This window comes from Hemitrygon akajei, chromosome 9 (assembly GCF_048418815.1).
Source record: "Hemitrygon akajei chromosome 9, sHemAka1.3, whole genome shotgun sequence".
Classification (NCBI taxonomy): domain Eukaryota; kingdom Metazoa; phylum Chordata; class Chondrichthyes; order Myliobatiformes; family Dasyatidae; genus Hemitrygon; species Hemitrygon akajei.
The window spans coordinates 154,924,566-154,947,154 of record NC_133132.1 but is presented as its reverse complement, the minus strand read 5'-3'; the positions used below and the strand labels follow the sequence as shown (position 1 = coordinate 154,947,154).

General features: G+C 39.8%; 1 protein-coding gene across 3 annotated transcripts in view; it reads left to right on the top strand.

Moving 5' to 3' along the window:
• trmt11 (tRNA methyltransferase 11 homolog) overlaps positions 1–18,235 on the top strand; it is a 79,003-nt gene extending 60,768 nt beyond the window's left edge. For 2 of the 3 annotated variants that reach the window (XM_073057344.1, XM_073057347.1), the window contains one exon: positions 17,658–17,852. In XM_073057344.1, coding sequence (XP_072913445.1) covers positions 17,658–17,789 — 132 coding nt within the window. In that variant the 3' untranslated portion in view covers positions 17,790–17,852. Of the gene's footprint in view, positions 1–17,657; positions 17,853–18,149 lie in introns of those variants that run through there. The other variant, XM_073057345.1, reaches the window with a different exon arrangement.
• The last annotated feature ends 4,354 nt before the right edge of the window (positions 18,236–22,589 follow it).

Here is a 22,589-nt window from a genome sequence, read left to right as displayed (position 1 = left end):
ATTCAAGTTGTGATACTTAGTCTAGGAACATGGATAGTGAATCTTGTTTTACATTTTGACAGTGAAGGTGCACTGTAGAACAGTGGTAATTTAGACTAGATTGTTAGCAGAAATACTTCTCCTTACTTGATTACAATTATGGCACTTCTACTTATCCGGATCAGGGAACAAACCCATGGCTGACATAGTTCAACAGTTATAATGAATTGATTGAGATAAAATTGAAGTATTTTCTTGTCTTCTGAAGGTCTTTGTCAATGTTTTTTTGAGAAGTTGTGTTTATTACCTCAATTCATACATATATAGAACATATGTTGGAAATTTTCCAGTAATGCTAATAGAGTTCTCTGCTTAGCATTGCGTAGAGCAAAACTATACAGATTAACACTTGTTCTGTTGCCCAGATATGAAATCATTTTATTTGGTTGCTTATTGTTACATCTCTGCAAGAAATATAGAACTATTAGAGTGGACTACCACTGTTTCTGATTACTTAAGCCTGTCTTTCATGGACCTGCCAAGAGTTGGCTCATTGCATGGTTATAGAATGGTTACACAACTTCTCTAAATAGCAAGCTTTCCCTTTTACAAAAGGAAAATGTCAGGCTTTTAATGGATATCATGTCTTGGTACAAACATTGAAGAATGCTTGCCTTATGAAGTGTGTATTTCTGGGAATACAGTTACAACATGGCAAACAAAATAAATACTTTGTGCAGCTGCAACAAAATAAGGAATATGCATCTGTATTGTACCTCAGTACACGCTGGATCTAATGAGTTTTAAAAGCTAACCACCTGAGTTGTATGGTAGTCAGATTTGTACACAGTCAGTTCTAGAAATAGTAAATAGCCTTATTAAACATCCTAACAAAGCCTATAGACCTTGAAGTACAGTTTCCTCCTTCTATGGCTGGGTATCACCATTTCAAAGGATCCCTGCCTGTAGAACAGATTGGCGCGTTGTCACAGAGAGCAAATCATATGAAAGCAGACAGACTTTTTATGAGCCTTATAAAAAATTTTACAGGACTGCATGTGACAATTTTTATGAAGTATACAGTATATTTTTAGCCGGCTGGTGGTGTAGTGGCATCAGCACCGGACTTCGGAGCGAAGGCTCCCGAGTTCGAATCCAGCCGGCTCCCTTGCGCGTTTTCCATCCGTGCTGGGTTGAGCGTCGAGCTAGCAACTCGGCCTCGTAAAAACAGGAAAGCCTGCTAAAAAAACGCCATCACAACGGATCCCAGTGACTCCACTCAGAGTTAAGGGCTTTCTTCTTCTTCTATACAGTATATTTTATAAAAAATGTTACATGCAAATGTAACCAAGTTAGATTAAATAATACATATAAAAATACATTAAAAAGCCATTGTACTTTGAAAGATTTATTCAACTGAATTTATACTTTGCTAAGCAAGATATATATAGGTTGGTATACCACTAAAATTAATTCAGACCTCACTGAACAAAGTGAGATATTTTCAAGATATTTTATAATGAGTCGGGATTGGTTTGTTTTTCCTATCTATTGATAGCAACCACTGCTCCCTGGTCCTTACATCCACAAAATCCATATTTTCGTAAGATCTGGGCCAGCAAATTAAACTGCTTTAGAATTGTTAGTTGGAATTTCGAAGGTTATTGCACCATGTCTTTGTTTGAAAGTAGACTGATTAGTTGGTTAAATAGTTGGATGGGATTTACCTTGCTTTCTGTGAATGGGATATATCTGGGCAATTTCCCACATTGTGTACATGTCAGTTTTGTAAGTATACTGGAGCATGCCTTCAGTATTACAGCTGGAGTGTTGGAAAATCTGGAGGCTAAGCAAGTCGTCTTTGAACCTCAGAGACTGCCTGAGAACAGTGTGACAAATGAGCCTAAGCTGATGTGGACAATCCTTTAATGCTGCTGAAACAGTTAACTATTTAACCATTATAACCTTGGCTGCCTAATCGTCATGGATCAATTACTGCCCAGTATCGTAAGATCTTGTTGGCCAGTGGTGTAGTGTCATCCGCTCTGAACTTTGAGGTGAGTGGTCCTGGGTTCAAATCCCACCGGCTCCTTGCATGCTTTCCGTCTGTGCTGGGTTGAGCGTCAAGCTAGTAACTTGGCTCTTAAAAAAAAAAGACAAATGTTAACGGAACAGCAATTGCTGCTCGATGCGTCACAGGATGCGGAGAGCAACAACAATTGTAAGATCTGGAGCAGGGTACCTGGCTGATTATGCTGCGGTTAACTGTATTTGCAACACATCCAAAAATAAAGCACCAGCTACTACCCAGGTTCAAACCCAGAAAAGCATTTGGGCTTGGGCAACCAAGGGGTGGATAACACACATGACATTGTGACAGGTGTCACGGTAGTGTAGAGGTTAGTGCGGCACTATTACAGTCTAGTTCTGTCCTCCCAGCTTCCAAAGACATGCCAAGCAGATTAAATGGTCATTGGAAGTTGCCCCGTGATTAGGTTAGGGTTAATCAGTATTGTGGGGTTGCTGGAGTGGCATGGCTCAAAGGGCCAACTCCGCGCAGTATCGCTAAATAAATAACTAACCAAATAAATAAATCTAGTTGTAGAGAATAAATTGTGCCCGACATGAAAGACCCAGTGACTTTTGAAGACACTCCCTTCACTAAGACTGCAACATCAACATCTTGGGGATCCCATTGTCCAGCAAATAGAATTGCAGTCAACATTGCATTGTGTAATTGGTATTGAACTTGGTGTCAATTGCTAAGAGTGGATGATTTCACAATAAAGACCATGGAGATTATGAATAAATATTAGAAGCTAGAGTACAGAGATGTAACAGCTGTTAGAAATATTAGAGAATCCTTTACTAACCCACAGTTGAAAGGGTTTTACTGAAGAACTGGGTTAAGGCTTTTTTTTATTTTGCCAAAAAATAATTGAAGATGTCTTGTACTAACATTTGGATCTTGGTTTTGTACAAGGAATTGTTAGTGTGTTGTATATTTATCATAATGTCTATATTTTCTGTTGATACCCAGTGAAGAACATGATAAAGGTTCAAAAAAGTATCCATTTGAATGGGAAGGCATCACAAAATTCTTGTTTTCACCAATAAGCATTTGTGGTTCAAGAGACCTTTCATTCCCTTGTCTTGCCTGTAAAATACAAGCATTTTTGTCACCAAATACAGATAAAAGAAACCGTTTATGGTTCCCCTCCCTCTCTCCCTGTGTCTGTTTCTCTCCCTCTCTCTGTGTCTGTCTCTCTGTCTCTATCTATCTATCTATCTCTCTCTCCCCCTCACCCCCTCACCCCTTCTCTCCCTCTCTCCCTCACAATATGGTTGTAAACTCAGGAATTCTTATTTATTACCCTAGACTTTGAGGTTTTAGCTATCTGTTTTTTCAGTTTTAGGACTGTTTCTGTGCACTAAAAATTCTGTTTATCAGACACTGAAGTCAGTGCTGTAACTGTCAATTACACGGCTCTTATCTGGCAAGCCTATACTTTCTGACTGGCGTCTTCATTCAGCTCTATTGGAAGCATGCAAAATCGATCTGGTTAGCTCTGGGCATAGTCAAAATGACCCTCACCTCATAAATGTTCCCAGTGCTGTTAATGTGGTTTTCGGGGTGTAAGCTCCTGATATTTTACCAACATATAGTACTGTGCAAAAGTCTTGTGTATATATACTTACCAAGAATGCCTAAGACTTTTGCACAGTGTTGTAATAATTTTATGTATTACTCTATACTGCTGCTGCTGCAAAAAACAAATTTTATAACATATATGAGTGATAATGAACCTGATTCTGATATGGTTCTCTATTGTGGACTGAGAGTGGGAAGGGGACAGGGAGAGGGAAAATCATGGTTGGGAAAGGGGGTAGAGTGGAATATACATACACGCCTCAGACTTTTGTATAGTAGTGTAGTTTGGTTAAGGTTTCTAGGCAACCATGAATGAATCGTAGATGCTCAAATAGTTGGCATTTTGAGAATTTCTCAAGTAGTGGCATGAAAAGGAATGGCGTTTTTGCACACATTCCATTAGAACGTTGCTACAGAACCGTAGACAATTGTAATAGGAAGCTACAAGTCCATAGAGCTTAATATAAGAGAGTACTGGTACTGATGAAGGTGCTCCAGAGTTATTTGAGGATGTGGAGGCTTCCAGCCTTCTTCACGGTTTACCGTTTATGATGGCACTCCTCCGGTGCCTGTATCGAACCATTCACAAAACACGTTGAATATGTTACCTTTGAACAATAAAGTTAGTCTAATTTGCTTATATTATAAAGCAAAAGCCTTTTATTTTCCAAAAACAAATGAGATAGATAGTGTTGCTTCTTGTCCACAAGAACTGAATGAGCGAAACAAATGGACATTCTGTAGTCATAGAAGCCAACATTATTTATAAGCAGCCAGTTCAATGATTGAAGTGAGAAAGAGATTTGCTATGGACCCATGTTCTTGTTGGCTTGCTTTGGGGGCTACTCACATTTAGTCTCCTCCTTGGCCATGGTAGACATTACGTCTCATCCTAGTTCATATCCATGACACTTGACCATAATAAATTGTACAGTAGCTTTTCACTTACACCCAAGTTGCACATCATTTCTGATTTGGAGCTGTATCACTGTTCCTGTCAGTCAAATCCTAGTCCAATATTCCTGGAGGTGATAGTCAGATTTTAATCACATTGCAGCTGTTGGTGATAGTGTGAAGGAAGTAGCTCCCAATTAGACTATATTTAGTTGTCCCATAGTCACAGAATACAGAACAATCCCTCAGTTCATGATATTGTGCTGAACTAATTAGACATACCCTTTCATCTTGTACGTGTTGTTGTTCCACTCTGTGCCTTGCTGTTTCTTTAGCATTTTGTCTGTTTTTTACAAGCCCGAGTTGCTAGCTAGAACAGATGGAAACCATGCAAGGAGGCAGCCAGATTCAAGCCCAGGACCATTTGCCTCAAAGCCAGGTGTGGACGGCACTACACACCACTGGCTGGCACCTTATATGTGTGCGTTCTAGTATTTTGACTCTAATACCATCTGATGACTCTATCAATGCCTCTTATAATCTTACATGTCCTGACCAGGTATACATTCAGTCTGTGCCACTCTAATGAAAAGAATCCAAGTTTGGTCAACATCAACTTATAGCAAATGCTCTCAAATCCAGGCAGCATCGAGATAAACCTCTTTTGCACCCTATCCAAGGCCTCAACCAGAACTGAATGCAGTACTCCAGGTGTGGCCCAGCTGTTGTGTTATAAAGCTGCAGCATAACTTCCCAATTCTTGAACTCAGTGCCTTGACTTTAGGAAGCTATGGATTTGAACCCAAAGTCCCTCTGTGCATCAACACTGTGAAGGGTCTTGGCATTACTAGCGGACCATCACTTTATATTTGATTTCCTGAAATGCAGCACTTCATATTTAGCAGATTAAACTCCATCTGCCATTTCCTGGCCCGTATCTACAAATGACCTAGTTCCCACTGTATCCTTTGGAACTCTTCTACACTATCCACAACAGCGTCAACCTTTGCATCATCTGCAAACTTACTAACCAACCCATCGACATTTTCACCCAGATCATTTATGTATGTTTCCTACAGCTGTGTTCCCTGTATCAATCCCTGCAGAACATTACTAATCAGAACCTCCAATCCCATCGATCTCTACTTGTCTTCTATGGGCAAACTAATTCTGAATCCAAACTTCTGGATGAGTCTCCCATGGGGGACCTTGTAAAAAAACACTATATTAAAATCCAGTTAGGCAACATCCACAGTTGTACCTTTATCCTAAAAAAGCTCGGTTAAGTTTGGCGGACACAACCAGCCCTGTTCAAAGCCACGCTTACTGGTCCTAATTTAAGGCATGGTTTCCCAAATGCTCAAAAATTCTAATCCACAGAAATATCTCCAGAAGTTTCCTTCTGCATCTGGCGTAGTCTTTTCAGGTCTGGCTGCAAATTCCCAAGAGCCAGTCAAACAGTCAAATACAAGGTAGTGAAATGGAGTTCATTCCATTCTTTCCCCGTAATGCTTCATTTGTTTCTCCAAGTACTGTGCGGTTTGATGTTTAATATTCTGTGCGTTGCTTGTGGTTTTACTGTTTGCGTGATTTGTTCTTTTTTTTGGCTGTTGGGTGTTTGATGTTTTCTTTGAACGGGTTCCGTGGTGATTCTTTGTTTCGTGGCTGGCCGTGAGAGGATGAATCTCAGGGTTGAGCACTGCATGCAAACCTAGATAATAAAGGAACTTTGAATCTTTGAAGCGTTTATTCAGTTTACTTCAGAAAATTGCTATTTGGCCTGTTCCTATCCATCTCATCAGGGCAAGCATTGTAAAACATCATATTCTGCATAAAATGTTTGTTGCCTCTGGTTCTTTTGCCAAACATCATAAAACTATGCCTTCAGCTATTAGGAAATATTTTTACTTTATTTAGATTTAACTACCTCTACCAAATCTTCTTTTAGTGAATTCAAGTTTATTGTCTTCGGCATGTTTATAAAGGGTATAAATGCCATGAAAACAGCAGCAGTACAGTACATGACAAATATAAGTTAACATAAACTTGAACATACATAAATTATACCCATCCCCAAGGAGACAGTCCGTAGTCTATCTGCATAACTATAATTTGGATCAATCAAACGAATCTCTTCTGTACCTTGTCCAAAGTCTTCATGTGTTTCATAGGTATGGCCAAAAAAAGCAATTACCATGATAAAAGGAAACTGTAAAAAGCCTCTAAACTCCAATAATCTACAGCAACAGTGACTTTTGGATCATGTCTTGTGCAATCTGCTGCTCAGATGACCACAATAATTGTGACAGCTTTGAATTTTGAAGACTCCCCCAAAATATCTGATTTGCGCTCCACTGTTACAAAATCAGCTATTTTATTTCTCTGCTGAGCCAGTTACCAAATTTTTTTAGCAATAAAGTTAATTCAACCTGTAGATATTCTGTCTAAGCACCACAGCCATTTGAACACTGGGAACATTGTTACATACTTTGCAAGGGCTTAGTTATTTATTTATTGAAATACGGCCCTTCTGGCACTTTGAGCCACACCACCTAGTATTCCCCCCATTTAATCTGAGCCTAATCACAGGACAATTTAAATGACCAATTAACCTACCAACCAGTAGGTCCTCAAGTCAAGTCAAGTCAAGTCAAGTCAAGTCACTTTTATTGTCATTTCGACCATAACGGCTGGTACAGTGCATAGTAAAAATGAGACAATGTTTTTCAGGACCATGGTTACATGGTTACCTGTGTTACATGACACAGTACAAAAAACTAGACTGAACTACGTAATAAAAAAAACAACACAGAGAAAGCTACACTAGACCACAGACCTACACAGGACTGCATAAAGTGCACAAAAGAAGTGCAGGCATTTACAATAAATAATAAACAGGACAGTAGGGCAAGGTGTCAGTCCAGGCTTTGGGTATTGAGGAGTCTGATAGCTTGGGGGAGGAAACTGTTACATAGTCTGGTCGTGAGAGCCTGAATGCTTCGGAGCCTTTTCCCAGATGGCAGGAGGGGGAAGAGATTGTATGAGGGGTGCGTGGGGTCCTTCATAATGCTGTTTGCTTTGTGGATGCAGCGTGTAGTGTAAATGTCCGTGATGGCTGGAAGAGAGGCCCCGATGATCTTCTCAGCTGACCTCACTATCCGCTGCTGGGTCTTGCGATCCGAGATGGTGCAATTTCCGAACCAGGCAGTGATGCAGCTGCTCAGGATGCTCTCAATACAACCTCTGTAGAATGTGATGAGGATGGGGGGTGGAAGATGGACTTTGCTCAGCCTTCGCAAAAAGTAGAGACGCTGCTGGGCTTTCTTTGCTATGGAGCTGGTGTTGAGGGACCAGGTGAGATTCTCCGTCAGGTGACCACCAAGAAATTTGGTGCTCTTTACGATCTCTACCGAGGAGCCGTCGATGTTCAGCGGGGAGTGGTTGCTCCGTGCCCTCCTGAAGTCAACAACCATCTCTTTTGTTTTGTTCATATTAAGAGACAGGTTCTTGGCTCTGCACCAGTCCGTTAGCCGCTGCACCTCCTCTCTGTAAGCTGACTTGTCGTTCATGCTGATGAGACACACTACGGTCGTGTCATCGGCGAACTTGATGATATGGTTCGAGCTGAGTGTTGCAGCACAGTCGTGGGTCAGCAGAGTGAACAGCAGTGGACTGAGCACGCAACCCTGGGGAGCCCCCATACTCAGTGTGATGGTGTTGGAGATGCGTAGTCTTTGGACTATGGGAGGAAATCGTAGCATGAGGAGGAGACCCACATGGTCACGGGAGGAACATACAGAGTCCTTACAGATTGTGGCGGGAATTGAACCCAGGTCGCTGGTACTGTAAATCGTTGTGCCAACCACTACACTACCAAGCCAAACTTAAATTTATTGAAGGCTGTGTTTCCTTCCTTGTCAAATAGGACAATTGTTTTGGTGAAATAATTTAAAATTAGTCCACCGTTTTAGTGTTGCCCATTACTTCTTTTCCAGTGCCTTGAGACGTGCTTATTCTTCTTCATTGTATGTACAAAAGTTTGTTTTACAGGCTTTTGTAAACGAGAAATAAAAGAAACTACTTCAAACGTTAAGATGGTGCTTTACAAGTCACATACGAGGGGTGATTGATAAGTTCATGGCCTAAGGTAGAAGGAGTCAATTTTAGAAAACCTAGCACATTTATTTTTCAACATAGTCCCCTCCTACATTTACACACTTAGTCCAGCGGTCGTGGAGCATACGGATCTTGGTCCTCCAGAAAGTGTCCACGGCAGGGGTGATTGATAAGTTTGTGGTCTGAGGTAGAATGAGATGAGTTATTAACTTCAAACTTTCTGCATAATCACTCAAGGAGTTGAACTGCTTGTGCATGTAATGAGAGCTGTATAACTCATCTCCTTCTACCTTAGGTCACAAACTTATCAATCACCCCTCATATCAATTACCCATCTGTGGACACTTTCTGGAGGTCCAGGATCCGTATGCTCCACAACCGTTGGACTAAGTGTGTAAATGTAGGAGGGGACTGTGTTGAAAAATAAATGTGCTAGGTTTTCTAAAATTGACTCCTTCTACCTTAGGCCACGAACATATCAATCACCCCTTGTATACTCCTGTTTCTCCAACCCATTTCCCAGATCGTTATTCCTAAACTTTACGATCAAATAAAATACACATGTACTCAGGTGCAAATCTAAGTAATAAAAAGTTTCTTTTACCTACACCAGATTACTGTTTCCAAGTTTGCAAAACAGAGGTTTTTGTGCTTTGTGAGTGACATAGCCTCTTTCTAAGCCCTAGTGAATTTTAAATAATCTTTCAAAGTTGGAAACAAGGGTGCTCCTTTCTATTACCTGGATATCATTTTGCTTGAGTCTTGGTTCAAATCAGTTGTTGTGAATGGCTGTAGGATTTTGCTTTATTGCTCTATCAATGAAAGTGTGTTTCAGCTTTACTTCAATGATGTCTTCTTGTTTCTTCAGATGTGGTTTGTTGCCTCATTTCTGTCTGCATCACGCCATACACATTCTCTTTGGTTACTTCATCCCTCCTCTTTCTGATATCTTAACTTTGCTTGATTGCTAACTTTTACTAACTCTGATGAAAAGTTACTGATCTGAAACTTCAGTTCTTTTTCCTCGGAAGCTGCCACACATGTTGAGTAATTTCAGCATTTTTTATTGTTATTTTATGCAGAATTTAATTCAATATATAGATAGTCGCATTAGGTTTCCACATTTGTTCAAAGTCCAAAGTAAATTTATTATCAGAATACACATGTCACCAAATTGCTACGAGATTCATCTTCTTGTCGGCATTCACAGTAGAACCAAGAAATGCAATCGAATCAATGAAAAATTACATGATAAGCAACCAACCTGCAGAAGAAGGCAAATACAAAAAAAGACACAAATAACAATAAATAAATAATACTGTGAACATGAGCCTGCCTGAGAGCATTTGTTTATTTAAATTGCACCAGACTGAATCTATAAGATCAAGGGTTCTCATGGTGACGTTCCACAGGCCCCTCGGTTAATGGTAGAGGTTCATGGCATAAAAGAGGCTGGGAACCCCTGTACAAAATGAATGAGGTCATTTAATCCAGAGATTAAAGTGGTAAGTAAACCTCAGTATTTTACCACATGTTGGACAAAGCCAGAGGGATTACTGATGGGTGAGAATCCTCCTATTTACTGGTTGTATAAGGGTTCAACATTTTAAAAAAAAGTTTATTGTGCAGTTTCAAGTGATCATGGACCCATAGAATAAATCCTGGCCGTACTTCACAATCTGTATGTGAGATTAAGAACAACTATTGCAGAAGGCGCAAAACCATGTTTAGGTAATTAAAAAGATCATGTTAAAAGCAGGTAATCCAACCTTAAAACTGTAGTTATTTATTTTGTTTATTGACATATAATTCCGAGTAGACCCTTCGAGCTGTGCAGCCAAGTGATTCCCCCAATTTAATCCTAGCCCAATCACAGGACAGTTTACAATGACCAATTAACCAACCAACTTGTAGGTCTTTGGAATGTGGGAGGAAACGCGAGCACCCTGGGAAACCCACACGTTTCCACGGGAAACCAAGGAAGAAACCACGGGAGAACATACAAACTCCTTACAGGCAGCAGCAGGAATTGAAGCCAGGTCACTGGTACTGTAAAGCATTGTGCTAAGCACTACGCTACCGTGCTGCCCCAACATGCACAGATGCACAGTTATGCACAGATTTAGAAAATGTTCATATCAGGAGTGCATAAATTGATACTTTCTTCAGAACTGGTGTTGCAGTTTTCATAATGAATCTTGTGTTCAGGTACAAATGACAGATAATTGTGTCGGTGTGACTGTTAAATCAAAGTTGAATTACATGGTGGAAATTGGATACCTGTGGTAAAGACTAAGTGCTAAATTATTAACTAGCATCCTGGTACAGAAGAATTTTTTTAAAAAACTACTTGGTAAAGGTGTCCTTGATGCTGCTTTAAAACACAGACAAGATGTAAAATAATACAGGGAAGAAAGGACACTTATCAGTGGGGCACAGTATCTGCTGGTGTGTAACCCCACCGGTTAGCAAAATTGTTGCACACAGGTCTTTGGTGATACGAAAGCAGATTTGTTATGCCTGTCCAGGAAAACTTTGTTTTCAGCTTACAGAAAGAGGAAAAAAATGAGCAAAATATCATTTTTAACTGGAGTCATGTTGTGGAGTCCAACTGTAGAAAAGAAACTGGAAGACAGATCTCTAGAACTTAATCAGAAACAATACATGCATTTATGCTGCTGTCTGAAAGAAAAATAAGCTGGTGAAAAGGGGTTTCTAAATATTAAAGAATTATTATTCAAAACACCTTTTTTTAAGCTTTCTGGTTAAGTGAGATGAGAGCAGTGGTAGTACTACTGACATGATTGGCCTTATACCACCATGATTAACTGCCTTTGACTGTGCTCTTGGTAGTTATTTCAACTGTTTCAAATTGCTTTAAGAATAACATCTGCAAAATAAGGCTCATCTGCATCAATAATGAATGCTAGTCTTCCAGTTTTGTATCTTAAGAAAGAAATTAAGGTGGCTGAGAGAATGTGGTTATCTTCAGCAAATCTCTGGGGTGGTGATAAGATCATCCAGTAATCTATTGCAGAAACCTACTTGAAATTGACTTCATATTCTTTCTGTTTGTTGTGGAGAAAGTAATTTCCAACCATGTTAAAATTTCTTACCCACAACAGTTCAGCAGCACAATGCCATCCATAACTTTATTTGTATATTCGTAGGAGCCACAAAAGTCTTGGCATGAAAATCTTCATCTCTGGAGTGCACTGGAATTGTTTTTTTTCTGAAGTACGGGAATACATTAGATGGCATTGTGGAGATCTAACCTTTACTTGAAATTGCCATTTCAAGATAAAAATGAAATGCTTTTCTTTTAAAAAGGATAATATGTGTTCTTAAAGAATTACCTCTGCTAATTTACTGAGTGGAAAGATTATATTTTCAACAAAAATTCTGCCAAGACAAAGCTGGGGGGCTTAGTGCTTGAGGAAAGTGGCCAGTAATATCAAGAAAGATCCCACCTACCTTGCTCATAGAGTGTTCACTCACTCCCATTGGGGAAAGGTCTACGTAGCATCCGCTCCAGGATCACCAGACTCAGAGGCAATTAGTTTTCCCAAGCAGTAAGGCTGCTCAATACCACCACTCACTAGTCCACCTCACCACAGCCCCATAAGACATTGGAGCAGTACCAGGCCACTCAGCCCATCAAGTCACTACCATCACCACCACCACTACTTTATCATTTCCTGTCAGATTCACCTTCTGTACAGACGCTCCTGTGCCTAGTGTCACTTCATATAAATCTATGTATACAAGTTATCTTATGTATTTATATTTATTTTGTTCTTTATATTACCTTGGTTTTTTATGCTGCATTGGATTCAGAGTAAAGTTCAAAGTAAATTTATTATCAGAGTGCATATATGTTACAAGATACAATCCTGAGATTTGATATCTTGCGGGCATACATAACATCCAATAAACAATAGAATCAATAAAAATCTGTATCAACTTGGCCTACAACTCATGTGCAGAAGACTGTAATCTGAGCAAGTACAAAAATAAAGAAAGAAACAAAATATTAATAATATTAGCTAAATAAGCAATAAATATCAATGACATGAGATGAAGAGCCCTTGAAAGTGAGTCTGTAGAAGTGTGGGAACAGTTCAGTGATGGGGCGAGTGAAGTTATCCCATCTGGTTAAAGAGCCTGATGGTTGAGGAGTAACAACTAATTCATTCTCCTTTACACTTGTGTTCTGGAAATTAGATCAAATAATCTTGAAGTATGCTTATGATCATATTTTAATAATTTGTTTATTTAACTTGTATTATAATTTTGACACGATAAAGGTAAAAAATTAAATATTAAAATTCAGTTTTTACTTTTACCAAAGAACAATTTCTTGGTTTTGCACAATTCTGAAATTTGTAGATTACGTATCCAAGGTAGACCACGCTAAGTTTGAAATTTTGCTTAAGAATTTCAGTTGACAAGTCTCTTTGTTTCGTGTAATAGTTTCTGTCAACAAGCTGGTCTGTAGAGAATTTAATCTTTGATATTAGTTAATAGATGCCTTGTGTCTCATTTTTTTAAACTGTGTTGTCATTTAAATGTTAGTTTGCTGAATAGTGATATACTTTGGATTAATTACAAATTGACGTTCCCCTTTTATAGTGTTCTGAATTTCATGTCAACAGTTTTATGTCAGAAACAGTTGTCCTTCACAATGTTTATAGCTGTATGCTTTTGCACAAGTGGTTTCTATAGCTACTGTACAGCAGCAGATGTAAAGCAGTGAAAAGCTGTGATAAGAAAGACAGGATTTTTAAACAAAAACCAGACATGGACAATTACCCCGAAGCTGAACTGAGGCCCATCAGAGTAAATGTAGGATATGAATTTTTAAAAAGTGTAAGCAAATGCTGCACTACCTGGTACTCTCTTCTTCCTGTTTATAATATGGCAATAGCATAGTTAATAACAGATTAGATACTGCAAGTGCCAGACTAATGCTTTAGGTCAGTTTTTATAAAGAAACAGATTATCAAGGGTGAGTTTGAAATTCCAGAGCGGAGGTGAGATGCAGTGACTAACAAGTTTCTTTTGTTATTTTATGCTTTCAACTGCCATTTGCCTCTAAAGTTTACAGATAACATTTCTCTCTTCAAACAGCTGGTTTTTAAAAGGCCTCTAAATGACTTGTGGTTAACACTGCAACCAATGATTATGTTATCATTTGAAGAGGGCCTGTAAGTTTTAATGTAATAATAGTAGCACAAACCACTGAAGGTCAAAGATGACACTGTTTAACCCTCAAACATCTGAAAGGAATAAATCAAATTTAGAGGTTTAACGTAGGTCTAACTAAATGCGTTTCTGATCCAAGCATACACTTCCACCATACTAAACCACTTGGCAGACAATCTCATTCTGTAGTCATTCTTGATCCAAGTGCAACATTTTAAGTAGAAATGCTGATCATAGCACAAAAATATCGCCGGCTATCTGACTGCATTGATTTGCACAAAATCACTTTGGTAAAAGACACGTAAAACGCCCTGCTGACAAGAGAAAAAGATTTGTGTGTGAGTGTTCTTGCTGGATAGAAGATTAAATGGGCTGCAGTATGAGCGTTTGGAAATTGGCTGCTTTTAGCTGCTGATTTCTGATCTGAACCTGACCCCCTTTATTTTTATTAGTTGAGATTTTGCGCGGAACAGGCCCTTCAGGCCCTTTGAGCCACGCCACCCAGCAACCCTCAATCTAACCCTAGCCTAATCACGGACAAATTAACAATGGCCAATTAACCTACCAACTGGTATGTCTTCGGACTGTAGGAGGAAACCGGAGCACCCGGATGAATCCCACGCGGTCGCAGGGAATTGAATCCGGGTCACCCATACTGTAAAGCATTGTGCTAACCACTATGCTACTGGGCCACCCAGTTAGTTACGTTGACTCAGGCCTAGGGGGCCGGCTTCGGGCAAAGCCTTACAAGGTGCGAAATGAAAGACTTTGGCGCGCCACTCCTCACACAGACAGTAGGCGGCCGTTGACTCACAAGGAGTTCATCTGCCCTTTGACAGGTTTTGTTTTCAGTCCTGCTGGGTGCCTACACATCCTCCTCCACCCACCTTCTTGGTAGTTTGGAATATTTGATTGGAATGAATCTCAGGCATGTTGAACATAAGCTAAATGGTTTGACTGTCTCATTCTCAATTGCTTCATTGGAGGAATAGTGACAATCATCGGTTATATTAAATTCAATTTTATCACAGCCACCCCATTAAATGTCTATTTTTCTCAAAGCCAGTTAACTTAAAGGTATAGCAGAACAAATTAAATTCACATTCTTAAAAGATAGACAAATCTTCATATCTAAGACTATGCTTGAGGTTAAAGTGCTTGTTTGAAATGATCACTAATTAATGAACTTATTTAGCATGTTAAATTTTCAATATGTTAATCATGGTTAATGAAATAAAGTTGATCAATAGTTTACGAAGAGCTTTAGTGGGGAAAAAAGGGGCAATATAGATGAAACTACATCCAAACAGATGAATGAGTCATTCCTTTAGTTTGTTGTCCACACATCTGAAAAATAATATGATTAATATAATGCATATAATTTATAACTATTCCTGCATTTTTCTGGAGAAACTGCTCTGTTCTTATTAATGGAGCTTGGGGTAGTTTCATTTCACTCCACTTTTTAATGGACCCCATTTTTCAAAGCATTGGATTTGTCTGTTGTAAGATTAACACTTTGCAGTGAGTCAATATTCAATCTGTGACTCAATGGCTGATGAAATGTTGACAATAAGTACACTTTAAAAAGAAAATGAAGTGTTACATAATACAGTGGAGTTACAACAGGGTTCTGTTCTCGACCCAGACAGTTTGTAAGATCGAAGTGCAGCTGCAAGTAGAGTCCCAGTCCTGAATCAGCTGGCAATTTTATCCCACCTGCCTCCCAAACTCTCATTCATATGTACAGGCAGTACTTAAATCAGGCATGCGTAACCTGTTGGGAGAGCCTGGACCCTGATAAAGAACTTTGTCCTCAGAATACAGGGAAGTCCATCTGGAATGGAGATGAGGAATTTCTTTAGCTAGAATGTGGTGAATCTGTGGAATCCGTTGCCACAGGTGACTGTGGAGGCCAAGTTGTTGGGTATATTTAAGGTACTCGATTAGTCAGCATGAAGGATTGCGGGGACAAGGCAGGAGATTGGAACTGAGAGGGAAATGCATCAGCCATGAGCAGACTCATAAATGGAGCAGACTCGTTGGGCCAGTGGCCTAAATTCTACTCCTATATCTAATGGTCTTACGGGTTGAAATTTACTGGTAATTCCAGAATAAGCACTGTGGCTTCTTCCTTCTTTTTGCCCACTGTTCAGTGCCTTCATTAGATTTTAGCTGAGGACATCTCATTAAAAAGCTGGACAAGGACTTTGAGATTTAATCTATTGTTGAAATTCTGAACTGGATTTGAATGTGCAGTGTATCCAGTTTCCAAAGGTGCATCAGTGTTTTTCCTCTGTTTAGTATTTAATGCCTAACAATTTTACAAATAGCATTTTACTGCTATGTTATATCCATGTTATGTTTTTCAATAAAAAGATAGGAAACTGCACACATCAGACACTAAAGAACCGTGTTCAGAATGCACAGCTTTACCAGATTGTGTTTTGTTTATATTGAATAAATCATAAGTGATTGAAAGAAAGTGCAGCAAAGTAAGAGCTAATAGTATATTAGCGTGAACAGAATGAACAGGAATCAAGGATGATGGGTTGCACACACAAATTACCTCAGCCAGCCAGACAGCATCTGTGGAGAGGCATAAACAGTTGACATTTCTACAATTGCACAGGATATTACCAAGCTCACAATAAAGAGTCCCGTGTTCAATTTTGGTTTCCTTGTTTAGGAAGGCGTTTACGTGCCTGGTAGTCAGTTCAGAGCTGGGTCACTGCTTTACTTCGAAGATGAAAGGGTTGATTTAAGAAAAGAAGTTAGGCGGGTTGATCCCATGCTCACAGAATCATTGAGAGAGACAGCAGGCAAACGGGCCCTTCAGCCACTGACCATCAACCTCATGTTTACGGTGCTCTGACAGTAATCCCACTTGTTCTTTAACTCCCCCATATTATTTATTTTTTATTTAGCGATACAGCCCTTCTGGCCCTTTGAGCCATGCTGTCCCAGCAACTCCCGAAAGACCTGATTAACTATAATCTAATTACAGGACAATTTACAATTAACCTGATCTGGTACGTCTTTGGACTGTGGGAGGAAACCAGGGAACCTGGAGAAAACCCGTGTATCCCATGGGGACAATGTACAGGGACTCATTAAAGAACGGCGCTAGAATTGAACGCTGAATGGCAAAGAAAACTCAAGGAGCCAAATGGCCAACCCTTCCGTTTTTTATGTATGTACGAAAGGCCGGGGACAACAGAGAGCAAGAGAAGTGGGGAGAGAAATTATTATCATGGGGGCTCTGAGCTGGGGTCAGCCAGGGCAAGGTCAGCATCAGAGGCAATTGAGAGACACCGAAGTTGCGAGAGAGTATCTTTGTTTGAAAGAACGGCATGCATTTCTTTTTGTGAATTTTATGTTGAGCGTTTTCGTTGAATTCATTGTTAAAATCAAGCAAATGTGTCTTTGAAGAAAACTGAAAAGCATGAGGTTGGGAAGCAGAGTTGAGGAGATGTGGTTGGGTAGGAGCAGATCCTTGCCCAGTGATCCCTTGCCCTGCGAAAGAAGTACATTCAAAAGGAGAGAGGGAAGATGACAAGCTTACAAGGAAAGCTTTTTGAAGAGAAAAGCTAGGGGGGAATATTATAGTGAGAGTGATTGGAAAAGAATTCATTTACTTGGCTCTGACATGAAATGGGTCCATTTGCAGATATGTGTTTATTTATATTTTGTGACTGAAAGCACATATGTTACATAACAACAGCAGCCCACAATTTATTGGGAATTCTACTGTTGTTACATTAGATATGAACAATCTCCTTCAAGCTAACCTCTCTTCTTCATCCCTTAGGACAAGGATCGATATGCCCACCTTAATGATGGAAGGTACAATCCATATGTCGGCCACAATTCATTCCGTGAGAAATATTTCAGTGGAGTCATGAAGAAGATTTCTAAGGAGAATAGAAGTACCCAGAACTGAGAAACTCAAATATATTTTCATCTGTAAGAGACTTTTTAAGTTAATAAATGTGGATCCCTTTTAGTTGATTGTCATAGTTTCTTATTTCAGGTATGGAAGTAATTAGTGTGAAATGTATTTTAATATTAAATGACAAAACAGAATATGCATAATCAACTAAAATAATAATTGTCCTTTTATAGGCATTAAGTACACTTAACTGTTATGTGAGAAAGATACAAAGGAAAGTAGAATGTATTAAAATAGTGACGTGTGCTAAAAGGACAATAGACCATAAGACCAAAGAAAGTTCAAAGTAAAATTTATTATCAGTGTGTATGTATGTCACCACATACAAACCTGATATTCATTTTTCTGCAGGCATTCTCAGCAAATCTGTTGAATAGTAGCTGTAAACAGGATCAATAAAAGAGCAAGACCATAGAAGACAACAAATTGATCAAATGTAACTATAAATAAATAAAAATAAATTTCGAGAGCATGAACTAACAAGATAAAGAGCCCTTAAAGTGAGATTATTGGTTGTGGGAACATCTCAGCAGATGTGTGTAGTTATTTTCTTTTGTTCAAGAGCCTGATGGTTGAGGAGTAGTAAGTGTTTTTGAACCTGGTGGTGTGAGTCCTGAGGCACCTTTACCTTCTACCTAACGGCAGAGGTGAGGAAACAGCAAGGCCTAGTCGGTGTGGTGAGGATCCCACGACTGCGTTTCACGCACATGTGCTCAATGGTTGGCAGGGCTTTACCCTTGATGTGCTGGGGCAAATCCACTCCCTTTTGGTATGTTCCCATACCAGGCCGTAATGAAGCCAGTGCCACCTCCCACTGCACATCTGTAGAAGTTACTCAATGTCTTTGATATCATGCCCAATCTCCTAAGGAAGTAGAGACCACAAAAACATAAGGGTCCGTTGAGTCCACTGTGCCATTCTATTATGGCTGATTTATTATTCCCCTGAACCCCATTCTCCTGTCTTCTCCCCATAATCTTTGACACCTTTACTAAGCAAGAACCTATCAAACTCTGCTTTAAATACACCCAAAGACTTGGCCTCCACATCCATCCATCCAGATTCACCACCCTCGGGCTAAAGAAATTCCTCATCATCTCTGTTCTAAAGGGACGTCCTTGTATTCTGAGGCTGTGCCCTCTGGTCCGAGACGCCCCAGCTCCCCCCACTGGAAACATCCACTCTATCTAGTCCTTTCAGTATGCAATAGACTTCAGTGAGGTCCTCCTCATTTTTGTAAACAGCAGTGAATACAGGCCCAGAGCCATCAGATGCTTCTCATACATAAACACTTTCATTCCTGGGATTATTCTTGTGAACTGCCTCTGGACAGACTCCAGGGCCAGTGTACCTTTCTTAGATAAGGGCCCAAAACTGCTCACAATATTCCAAGTGCATTATGGCCAAAGCCTTATAAAACCTGAGATAATACAAGAGATAGTCCTGCTATCCTGTGGCAAATAAATTAAATCAAGAGACTAGGACCAAATGATACAGTTTCAGAAATAAGTCAATTTAAAACATCATATAGAAGTATGCATTACACAGTAAGCCATGAATTGAATGACTTCCTAAGAGAACTGTAATAGTGAAAATGACTGAACTATTTGAAAAATAGTTATATGATGAACTCTGCCACGGCTGCAAAAGGAGGAGGATTGGGCTTGGCACTAGCAACCCTACCCCGTTTAAAAAACCCAGAGCTACAGAAATGCCAACAGAAGCTCCAAAGACCTCATCCCTGAGAGAGAAAGGATCTTTGAAGTTAGGCTACATCTGGGGACAACTCAAAAGACAGTCCCAAGACAAGGACTCTGGCCAGCTGCAGTCGGCGGTCTCTGCTTCAGGTGGGGTAAGTAAGTAATGCTGAAATAGGGGAAACCATATGATCATCAAAATGGATTAATTAAATTGAGTTAAATGGGCCTTTACATCCATAATTAGCTTGATCCATGGAATCCTACTAACTAATGGAGCACACACACACACTCTCTCTCTCTCTCACACACACACACACACACACACACACACACACACACACACACACACACACACACACACACACACACACACACACACACACACACACACACACACACACACACACACACACACACATCAGGTGCCGTACCCAGTTTGAGCTTTGACTGCCATGGCCCACACACTCCTGTTTTAGGTCAAGTGGATCAATTCATTGGCATTCATTTCCAGTTCTCTGGCTGCTCTCTCCATCACACACACTACAATCTCAAAATTCCAGAATTTTTCTTCATTGTACCATCCTGTTAACATCCTGTTTTTATCAAAGAATAAAACTCTTGGCTCTCAACATGTCCAAAAATAAATGTGAGATAATGGAATGTACAATGAGAGTAATTTTGAGGACATCTGTGCAATAGCAACCAAGTGACTGACAGAATGCATTCAGCAGAGAATATCATGTCTGATGCCTGTGTGACTTTGAAGAAGTATTATCTCAAGTGGACTCTGGAAGTTTCCTTAATATGGTACATCTTGACTTAAGTAGATTCAAATGAACAATTAAATTCAAAGCTCTGGACTTTCAAGATAGCCCATAAGGATAAGAAACTGGTCAAAGGTTAGGAAGCAAGGAGTACTTGTTGGAGGAGTTGTGTTCGTGTGGGGGAGTGATGTCTCTAATTGGAGAGCTGCAGGGCTAAACTCTGGGACCTCCTACTGTTTTGAATTACAGAAATGGCTGTCAGCAGTCCATGTTCCTGTCAGAAACTATAATCAAATGGTCAAATTTGTCGCCGATGATACATTCAAAAAAGACGGAATGAAATAACCTTGTATTTCCTTGTATTTTCAGTATCCAGACATATGACGGAGTTTGTGTGGGTAAGTACAGCTGAGGAACAAGTGGGGGGCATCTTGTAATAACTCATCAAAGTTAAATGCAGGAGAAAATGCCTCAAAGGTCCAGTCCCTCATGATATTGATTAGTCAGTGGCTTTTCCACAGGCCAGAGCCTAAAATCCAGAGGACTCCTCCCCCGTATCTAAGCAGCAGTTCAAACCAGGGCTGATTGCCTAGGGATCAGTTTGCAGCTTAACCACAGTAAGGAAGTAGGAGGGGTTGATGCTCATTATAAAGAAACATATCATTCATACGAGATTGCCACGTGTTTGAAATTGTGTTGTTGCCCAAGTAGCATTTGGCAATGGGGTAGTTCATTTCAGAGTGTGAAGTATTAATAATAAAGTTTTATTCAGAATAATGCCACTTCTTATTCCAAGAAATATAAAATAACATTATAATAATGTACCATTATAATAATTTTAATGCCAGGAACACAAAATAAACAACCTACTGAACGTGGTTTTAATCCAAATCTGACTAGTCAAGTCAAGTCACTTTTATTGTTATTTTGACCATAACTGCTGGTACAGTACACAGTAAAAATGAGCCAACATTTTTCAGGACCATGGTGTTACATGACACAGTACAAAACCTAGACTGAACTATGTAAAAACAACACAGAGAAAGCTACACTAGACTGCAGACCTACACAGGACTGTGTAAAGTGCACAAGAACAGTGCAGGCATTACAATAAATAATAAACAGGACAAGGTGTCAGTCCAGGCTCTGGGTATTGAGGAGTCTGATAGCTTGGGGGAAGAAACTGTTACATAGTCTGGTCATGAGAGCCCAAATGCTTCGGAGCCTTTTCCCAGATGGCAGGAGGGAGAAGAGTTTGTATGAGTGGTGCGTGGGGTCCTTCATAATGCTGTTTCCTTTGCGGATGCAGCGTGTAGTGTAAATGTCCGTGATGGCGGGAAGAGAGACCCCGATGATCTTCTCAGCTGACCTCACTATCCCCTGCAGGTGCAATTGTTAATGTTTATGCAACTCAAATGAGATCTTCAGTCAATATTTTCTGGATAGAAATGGGAAAAATTCACAGTTTCTGTACTTTGTCCAGAATGCGAAAAATGTGCATCTTGATTATGGGCAACATGAGTGAATCTGCAGATGCTGGAAATAAATAAAAAAACACAAGATGCTGGCAGAACTCAGCGGGCCAGACAGCATCCATGGGAGGAGGAAATAACGACGTTTCGGGCCGAAACGTCCTGATGAAGGGTTTCGGCCCGAAACGTCTTTATTACCTCCTCCCATGGATGCTGTCTGGCCTGCTGAGTTCTGCCAGCATCTTGTGTTTTTTATCTTGATTATGGGTTCATTTGTTTACTTCAGATCAAAAGGAGAATTTTCTTGCTTACTTTTAGATGTTTTAAATGAGTTTCTTTCAGTCCCCTGTTGGTTTTGCATCTTTTCCTATCTTCTTGTGATGTAATTCAGCCTATCAAGTTTCCGCTCATTCTTTCAGTAATCCCATCAGCCCCATTCCCTCACCATTCTCTCTCATGTGCCTTTCAGCTATCCCCAATGCCTTTGTCACTCTCACACACTGACATTAAATAAGAAATTGGTTCATTATTAGTACAATGACCCAAGTCATTGAGTATATTTAAAGTAGAGGTTGATAGGTTCTTGATTAGTAAGAGCAACAAAGGTTACAGGGAGATGACAAGAAAATGGGGTTGAGAAGGATAATAAATCAGCTATGATCAAATGGTGGAAGAGACCTGATGGGCCAAATGGCCTCATTCTGCTCCTATGTCCTATGGTCCTATGAAAACTTAAAGAATGCACACAGAGGTTTATTAGTTTTTGCAGATTGTAGTTCCTGAGATAGTTAATGGTTTAAAATTTAGAATGTTGTTTTTTGGCAGAAAAGTTGACTTTGACCTTAAAACTATCAC